The sequence below is a fragment of the Schistocerca cancellata genome, chromosome 5 (genome assembly GCF_023864275.1).
Source record: "Schistocerca cancellata isolate TAMUIC-IGC-003103 chromosome 5, iqSchCanc2.1, whole genome shotgun sequence".
Classification (NCBI taxonomy): domain Eukaryota; kingdom Metazoa; phylum Arthropoda; class Insecta; order Orthoptera; family Acrididae; genus Schistocerca; species Schistocerca cancellata.
In genome coordinates, this window is record NC_064630.1 from 530,757,299 (window position 1) to 530,766,034 (window position 8,736).

At 43.9% G+C, this 8,736-nt stretch overlaps 1 protein-coding gene across 1 annotated transcript in view; it reads right to left on the minus strand.

Annotated features, from left to right (window-relative positions):
• Nucleotides 1-8,328, minus strand: part of LOC126187702 (carboxypeptidase B-like) — a 153,742-nt gene extending 145,414 nt beyond the window's left edge. Inside the window, exon 1 of the mRNA XM_049928944.1 lies at nucleotides 8,205-8,328. Coding sequence (XP_049784901.1) covers nucleotides 8,205-8,308 — 104 coding nt within the window. The 5' untranslated portion in view covers nucleotides 8,309-8,328. The remainder of the gene's footprint in view (nucleotides 1-8,204) is intronic.
• Nucleotides 8,329-8,736: the final 408 nt, after the last annotated feature.

Here is an 8,736-nt window from a genome sequence, read left to right on the forward strand (position 1 = left end):
CAGCTTTAACTTTGATGGGACCACATTCAACGTTGTGCCTGAATGTCTATGATGAATGGCATCCCATTCTTCCTGAAGAGCAGAGACCAGAGAGGGTAGAGATGTTGGACTCTGGGGTCTGGAGCTAAATCGACATTCTAACTCATCCAAGACGTGTTCCGTTGGGTTCAGATCGGGAATCTTGCAGCGAAAGTTCTTTTCAGGGATGTTGTTGTTCACTTGCCATTGCATCACAGGTGTTCCTTTACGAGAGGGTCCACTGTCATGCTGATACAAACAGTCATAATCTCCAAATTGTTACTCTACTGTGCGCAGCAAACAATGCTGTAAAATTTGTCCATATTCTTCCACACTTACGACTTTCTTAAATCCAATAAGAAGACCACACCCTAACGACGAAAAGCACTCTCATGACGTATCACAACCTTCTCCGTACTTCACTGGTGACAGGTAACGTTCTCCAGGCATTTGTCAAACACAAACCCTTCCATCGAATTGTTACAGGGTATAACACACTTCATCGATCAAAATCATTCGTTTCCAGTCGTTCACAGTCCAACGGCGTCGATCTTTACACCAACTTAACTTGAAAGTGTAAATCTCCATGACCGCCAGAAATATTTGCTTTGCCGTTGATGGTGCAATCATCAGCATATGTAAAACTTCGGGTGTTTTGAGGGAGAGGCTGGTCACTAGTACAGATGTTAACAGCAATGGGGCAAGTACACTGTCCTGTGGGAGGCGACTGAAGTCTACATACACTGTGTGTTCAAAAGTATCCGGGCACCCCACTCCGAAAAACATACATTTTTCATATTAGGTGCATTGGGCTGCTACTTACTGCCAGGGACTCCATATCAGCGACCTCAGTAGTCATTAGACATCGTGAGAGAGCAGAATGGGCACTCCACGGAACTCACGGACATCGGACGTGGTCAAGTGATTGGGTGTCACTTGTGTCATACGTCTGTACGCGAGATTTCCACACTCCTAAACGTTCCTAGGTCCACGGTTTCCCATGTGATAGTGAAGTGGAAACGTGAGGGGACACATACAGCACAAAAGCGTACAGGCCGAACTCGTCTGTTGACTGGCAGAGACCGCCGACAGTTGAAGATGGTCGTAATGTGTAATAGGCAGACATCTATCCAGAACATCACACAGGAATTGCAAACTTAACCAGGATCCACTGCAAGTCCTATTACAGTTAGGCGGGAGGTGAGAAAACTTGGATTCCATGGTCGAGTGGCTGCTCATAAGCCACACATCACGCCCGTAAATGCCAAACGACGCCTCGCTTGGTGTAAGGAGCGTAAACATCGAACGAATGAACAGTGGAAAAATGTTGTGTGGAGTGACGAATCACGGTACACGATGTGGCGATCCGATGGCAGGGTGTGGATATGGCGAATGCCCGGTGAACATCTGCCAGCTTGTGTAGTGCCAACAGAAAAATTCGGAGGCGGTGGTGTTACGATGTGGTCGTGTTTTTCATGGAGGAGGCTTGCACCCCTTGTTGTTTTGCGTGGCACTATCACAGCACAGTCCTACACTGATGTTTTAAGCACCTTCTTGCTTCCCACTGTTAAAGAGCAATTCGGGGCTGGCGATTGCATCTTTCAACACGATCGAGCACCTGTTCATAATGTACGGCCTCAAGAAACCTCCCAGCACATGATTAAACGCATGCCTACGAGAGTGGAAGCTGTCATCAAGGCTAAGGGTGGGCCAACACCATATTGAATTCCAGCATTACCGATGGAGGGCGCTACGAACTTGTACGTCATTTTCAGATGTGCCCGGATACTTGATCACATAGTGAAGCATCTTCGATTTTGGAGAAGGTTGGAGTCATTGCTAAGAGTGTATAGTTCGTGTAAGAGTAGTCGGTGTCTGACTCCATCGTAGGCCACTGAAAAGTCCAGAAAGAAAAGCCCCGTGATTTGTGTGTCTTTAAAACCGATTTCGATGTGCTGCATTAGATTTAGTGTTTGCGTTGTACAGTTTTTATCCGGTCTGAGCCAACCTGTTTCGCAATCAGAGACGACTCGACGGTGAAGTAGTAGCCTTTCGAGAATCTTGTATAAGCGGCACAGTAGGGAGATAAGCGGAGAGATGGTAACGCAACGTCAAAAGGCTGTCTGCCCGCCCATTCCTAACACACAAAATTGACTGATAATGTTTGAAATGCTACTGGTAATCGCGTCACAACATACAGTTCAGGAGAAGACTTCTTCACAAAGGCATTCTGGCCTAATTTCCCCAGGATGCTGGACGGAACAATTCAAACTATCAGCTCTGTCCCATAAAAAACACGATTTCCTCGTAGATGCTGTAAAAGACTGCCCTCGATGAACCATCTTCAGAAGATACAGAACGAATTACATATAGGGACTCACGCAAGAAACAGCCGCTTTACAGGATGAGTGCATGTCTCCTTTGAGAAGAATGCTTTCAGCGAAGAAACCATCGTGACAGGTAGACTCATCGCCTCTTCGAATGAAAAGAGTGAGGGAGCAATGGATAAGGCTGGTGGGGACTGCTAACATAGTTAGAAGGAGCCAAATGGCCTGGAGACTGAAGAAGCCTAGCTAGTTACCCTACTAAACAGGAAACCACCAAACATTAACAACAACAATGACACACGACTAAAAAAACGGGAGAGTAAATCCACACGTACCACAAGAGACAGAGGTGCTGTCCAAACACTTTGCCATTACAGAGCTGGAGATGGTTATCACCAATTGCAGTAATAACAATGCAGCCGGCCTCGACGGAGTATGCGTGGAGCAACTAAGACGTTTCGAACGCATGCAAAAAGAAATGGGTGTTGGAAATGGTATATAACTGCATGACGACCTGTACACACACCAGAGTTTGGAGATAATTCCAAATGATTGTAGTCCTAAAAGCTTCAGGCCTATCTCTCTAGAGTGCTCCTTGTAAAAGTATCGAATTTAATGATTATTTCAGTGTCGCGTGCGAATAAAATTTCGTTTTGTGAAGACTTCTGTGTCGGAAACTGTATGTTCTGTGTTTTACTGCAGTAACGTGACAATCTGTTCTCAGTAAGGCTGGAACTAATCTTACTCGCCACTATCGTATACGCTAAATCGTTCACAAACCCTTTCACGATTTTTACAACGACACTTGTGCCATCTGCAAACAGAAATTTTGACCGATATGTGAGTTAATGTTCTCACAACATAGATAACATACCTTTTAGAGGGTTCTTAATAGCGACCCGCTACGCTCGTTTTACACGAACGAATGGTCAAAATCGATTAGTCGTTGTGGGTGCGCGTCACGTGCTGGCGACTAAATCAGTCGCGAACGACGATGCAAGTAGATAAATGACGTCAGTGATCAAGTGACTATGCCGAATGTGGAGTTCTAAAATTTGAGTATGCTGCAGACTGCGCATATGCAGAGATAGGGGACTGTAATGTCGCATTCTAACATTGGAACTTACTTCATCCAAAGTCACTTCTGTTGTAATAATGAACTACCGACCCGCTCCGGCTTCTTACGGGTAGCACTACGAGGGTAGTCTGAAAACTGTCTGACCTAACACAAAAATATGAATTTTTTAAATTAACGCACCACCATTTGACTGTATTGTTGTTTGAAGAAATATTACTTTTTCTTTAAAATTATTTTTGTTATTTAACATAATCTCCTTGTAAGTCTATACACTTCCCCCAGTGATGCTCCCACCTCTTTAACCCGTCCAAATAACAGTGTCTTTCTGCGCAAAATAGTTGTTTACGAAAGCCGTGGGCTGCGCGGAGTGGCCGCGCGGTTAGAGGCGCCATGTCACGAATCGGGTGGTCACTCCCGCCGGAGGTTCGAGTCCCCCCTCGGGCATGGGTGTGTGTGTTGTCTTCAGCGTTAGTTAGTTTAAGTAGTGTGTAAGTCTAGAGACCGATGACCTCAGCAGTTTGGTCCCATAGGAATTCACACACATTTGATTTGATTTGAAAGTCATGGCCTTTTAATTTGACGAAAATTTCTGTCCTCCAAGTTCAACTTTTAGCCGAGGGAAAGATCTGATGAATAAGGAGGACAGTTAAGTAGCCGAAACCACAATTCGTGGATTTTCGCCATGGCAACCGCTGAGATGTAAAGCGGCTCCAAGTGAGCATTCGTGGCACCCAGCGCGCGGTCAGCTTTCTCATCCATAAATTGTCAATCAGTATGTGACAAACACGTTCTTTAGATATGCTCACCACCTCTGATATCTCTCTCATTTTAACTGGACGGTTCTGTAGCACCACTGAGTGAACTTGAGTAATGTTATCGCCAGTGGTTCCAGTTTTTGGCCGTCCCGAACATTCACTTGTACGGCTACGTCTAAATACAGCTGCCCAAAATTTCACAGCGGTAAATAATGGTGCAAAGTCACCGTAGGCAGCGTCCAGCTCGCGTTTAAATTGCGTAGGCATGGTTCCTTTCTAAAACAAAAGTCCAATGACGTCTCGATACTCAGCTTTGTCCATTTTCACAAAAGCACTCGCATCGACTCAGTAAAACGATTGTCAAACAACAACTGAACGTCCAAAATGGCCTTAATTCGCATGCACAAACAAATTCCCCAACTTTTGTTGACAAGTGCCGTTACCTTCATGTTGAGGTAGGAAACTTCAGACTATCCTCGTAAGTATCTATGGTCGGACGCCTTGTCTGGCATAACAGTAATAAATTAAATACACAAACCTCCCTCGTGATGAGTACATCTATTAGAGTAAACCTTGTAAAAATAGTACAGTAGTTCCTGTGCTTAACCTTCATACGTTACAGGAGGGCCTGGTTTTTTTTCCTACTAAGGTTCTCCCACAAGAGAGACGGTATATCTAAACCAAAACGATATCTTTACGTTTTACAGTACCTGGATTAAGAAAACGCCTACACTGTACACAAATAAGAACGTAAATAGATAAGCGTTTATTAATGAAAACTGTTTCAACAGTGAAAAACTCAGTTCTGTTCAACGAAAAAAATAATTTTCGCTCTTGTTCGGGCCGGCCGGAGTGGCCGAGCGGTTCTAGGCGCAACAGTCTGGAATCCTGCCTCGGGCATGGATGTGTGTGATGTCCTTAGATTAGTTAGGTTTAAGTAGTTCTAAGTTCTAGGGGACTGATGACCTCAGAAGTTAAGTCCCATACTGCTCAGAGCCATTTGAACCATTTTTTTTTATCTTTTTTGGCACTTAGACGCAAAGTATAAAGTAACAATAGGCTATTAACTACCTACTAAGTATTGTTTTATATGTATGTTAATGTATATTTTTGTGGTGTCACCGCCAGACACCGCACTTGCTAGGTGGTAGCCTTTAAATCGGCCGCGGTGCGTTACTATACGTCGGACCCGCGTGTCGCCACTATCAGTGATTGCAGACCGAGCGCCGCCACACGGCAGGTCTAGAGAGACTTCCTAGCACTCATCCCAGTTGTACAACCGACTTTGCTAGCGATGGTTCACTGACAAAATACGCTCTCATTTGCCGAGACGATAGTTTAGCATAGCCTTCAGCTACGTCATTTGCTACGACCTAGCAAGGCGCCATTATCAGTTACTATTGACATTGGATCATGTACCGTCAAGACCGACGTTCACCATTAACGGATTAAAGTTAAGTATTCCACCAGCTACGTCCGTTTTTCTAAATTCTAATTTCCTTGTCCTGTTCCAGACCTAACGCCAGCCTGCGTGAGCTAAAACGCGTGCCTTTCGGCCACCTCTAGTAACACGGTGTTGGCTCTCCTGCCAACCAAAACAATTTTCTCGAGCAAATATATGTAGATGTTTTGAAATGTTTGGACCACACTTCTCCTATTCTTTCAGGTCACAGGAAATCGGAGAATCCGACGTTTGTCAAGAATATCGAGTTTGAATATTGCTTTGGTCATTAAGACTTGTGTTATCATTCTAAAGCCATACTGACTGTTAATCGGCCCCTACTCTTTTAAAAACATGAACAGGTTTTCCAGAGTCCGCTACCATACTAGCTATTTGTTGACTTAGTTACATTATTCAGTGACGCAACATGTTTCGAGGTTCAAACCTCATCTTCAGGCTACAATGGCAATAAAAAATATTTCACAGAAGTAATCATAGATGCTAAATTTGTTCCTTGTGTCGTGTTTTAAGTGCCCGTTGCAAGTTTATAAACAGTGGTTAATAAGATGCAATGAGTCACAGCAATGGAAGGAACTGAACACACCACAAGAAGACAGGTATTTCATATGAACAACGATGACCACAACACATGTGAAGACTGTAAATGTCTGAGCGTACTTCTGTTAAATGATTTTGTATTGCCATAGTAGCCTGAAGATGAGCTTCTTACCACGAATCGTGTTGCCTCATCAACTAATTTAAGTAGTAAACAAAACTTTTGCGACTAGTAGTCAACTCTGAACGCCTGTTCTTAATTTATATTAATGACTGTTCTGAATATAAATTAATGACTTGCCATTCTATATTCACGAAGATGCATAGCTGTTACTTTTTGCTGATGATACAAGTGTAGCTATCACACCCAACAGACAAGAATTAACTGATGAAATTGTAAACGATATTTTTCAGAAAATCATTAAGTGGTTCACTGGAAATGGGCTCTCATTAAACTTTGAAAAATCACAGTATATACAGTTCCACAAAGTAAACTGAATGACTCCATTAATAAATATAGACTTCGATCAGAAATCGGTAGCTAAGGTAAAATATTCAAAATTTCTAGGTGTATGCATTGATGAGGGGTTGAACTGGAAAAAACACACTGAAGATCTGCTGAAACGTTTGAGTTCAGCTGCTTATGCTATTAGGGTCACTGCAAATTTCGGCGATATACATCTGAGTAAATTAGCTTACCACGCCTATTTTCATTCTCTGCTTTCGTATGGCATCATATCCTGGGGTAACTCATCATTGAGTAAAAGAGTGTTCATTGCACAAAAGCGTGTAATCAGAATAATTGCTGGAGCTCATCCAAGATCATGCTGCAGACTCTTATTTAAAGAGCTAGGGATCTTCACTGTACCCTCCCAATATATATATATATATATATATATATATATATATATATATATATATATAACAGAAAGAAACATTCCACGTGGGGAAAATATATATATACAAAACAAACATGCTGTGACTTACCAAACGAGAAAGCGCTGGTAGATAGACACAATAAAAAACACACATACACACACACAAATTTGAAGCTTTCGCAACCCAAGGTTGCTTCATCAGGAAAAAGGGAAGGAGAGGGAAAGACGAAAGGATGTGGGTTTTAAGGAAGAGGGTAAGGAGTCATTCCAATCCCGGGAGTGGAAAGACTTACCTTAGGGGGAAAAAAGGACGGGTATACACTCGCACACACACACATATCCATCCGCATGTATATATATATATATATATATTCACTTATGAGATTTGTTATTAACAATCCGAACGAATTCAAAAGTAATAGCAGTGTACATGGCTACAACACTAGGAGAAAGGATGATCTTCACTGCTCAAGGTTAAATCTAACTTTGGCCCAGAAGGGGGTAAATTATGCTACCACAAATGTCTTTGGTCACTTACCTAATAGCATCAAAAGTCTGACAGATAGCCATATAGCATTTATAAGGAAATTAAAAGAATTTCTGAATGGTAACTCCTTCTACTCATTAGACGAATCTTTGGATATAGTAAGTGAGTAATTTCCCCATCCCCCACACCCAAAAAAAAAATTAAGTGTCATGTAATATTTTGTGTAACGTAATATCTTGTATAGACGCCTTTTATTAACCTGACACGTTCTACATCATTACGAAGTGTCGTATTCATGATCTATGGAACAAGTACTAATCTAATCTAACCTTTCATCTGTCATTACTGCTTGCTCCTAAATTCTGTTACTAAATTTAGACTTTTTCGTAAAAACGATGGTCCCTAATAATCTCACTTTCATTGTCGGGTGCCAATTTTGACGCCGACGTGTTAACGGAAACAACCACTCGCGTCAGGCGTGACTCAGTACAGGAATAAAACGACAGGAGTTGTGTAGTAGACTCGCTTCACCAACTGTCGATTGAGACAAAGAAAGTAGCTCGTGTAGAAGGGGCTGGAGGGACACCCAGAGCCGTGCCGAGAGCCGGCCGTGTTATTTCACGAATGGCAGAGGGCCTCGTTAGGTGGCGCTCAGCGCAACTTACCCCCGGTAGGATTTGCGCTGGGAGGCGTCTGCCGCAGCCAGAAGCAGTAGCAGCAGCAGGCCGGCAGCGAGCAGCAGCAGCGGAGGAGAGCGGCGGCGAGACATGTCTGCGGCTCGGGCGACGCGCGGCGACTGTGGCGCAGCGCAGGGACTGGGGCAGGCCGGCCGGCTGGTATAACGAGCCGCGCGGGGACGTCGGCGGCGGCGGCGGCGGCGTGCACTCTGCGGCCAGCGCGCAGGAGGAACCGAGCACTGCTGTCCGAACCCGCGCTTCGGGACCCAGGAGTATGTACACACATCCTCCATGGTGAGTGTTCATCGGAGGTGAGAGTATCATCTGGAGTGCCCCAGGGAAGTGTGGTAGGTCCGCTGTTGTTTTCAATCTACATAAATCATCTTTTGAATAGGGTGGATAGCAATGTGCGGCTGTTTGCTGACGATGCTGCGGTGTACGGGAAGGTGTCGTCGTTGAGTGACTGTAGGAGGATACGAGATGACTTGGACAGGATTTGTGATTGGTGTAAAGAATGGCA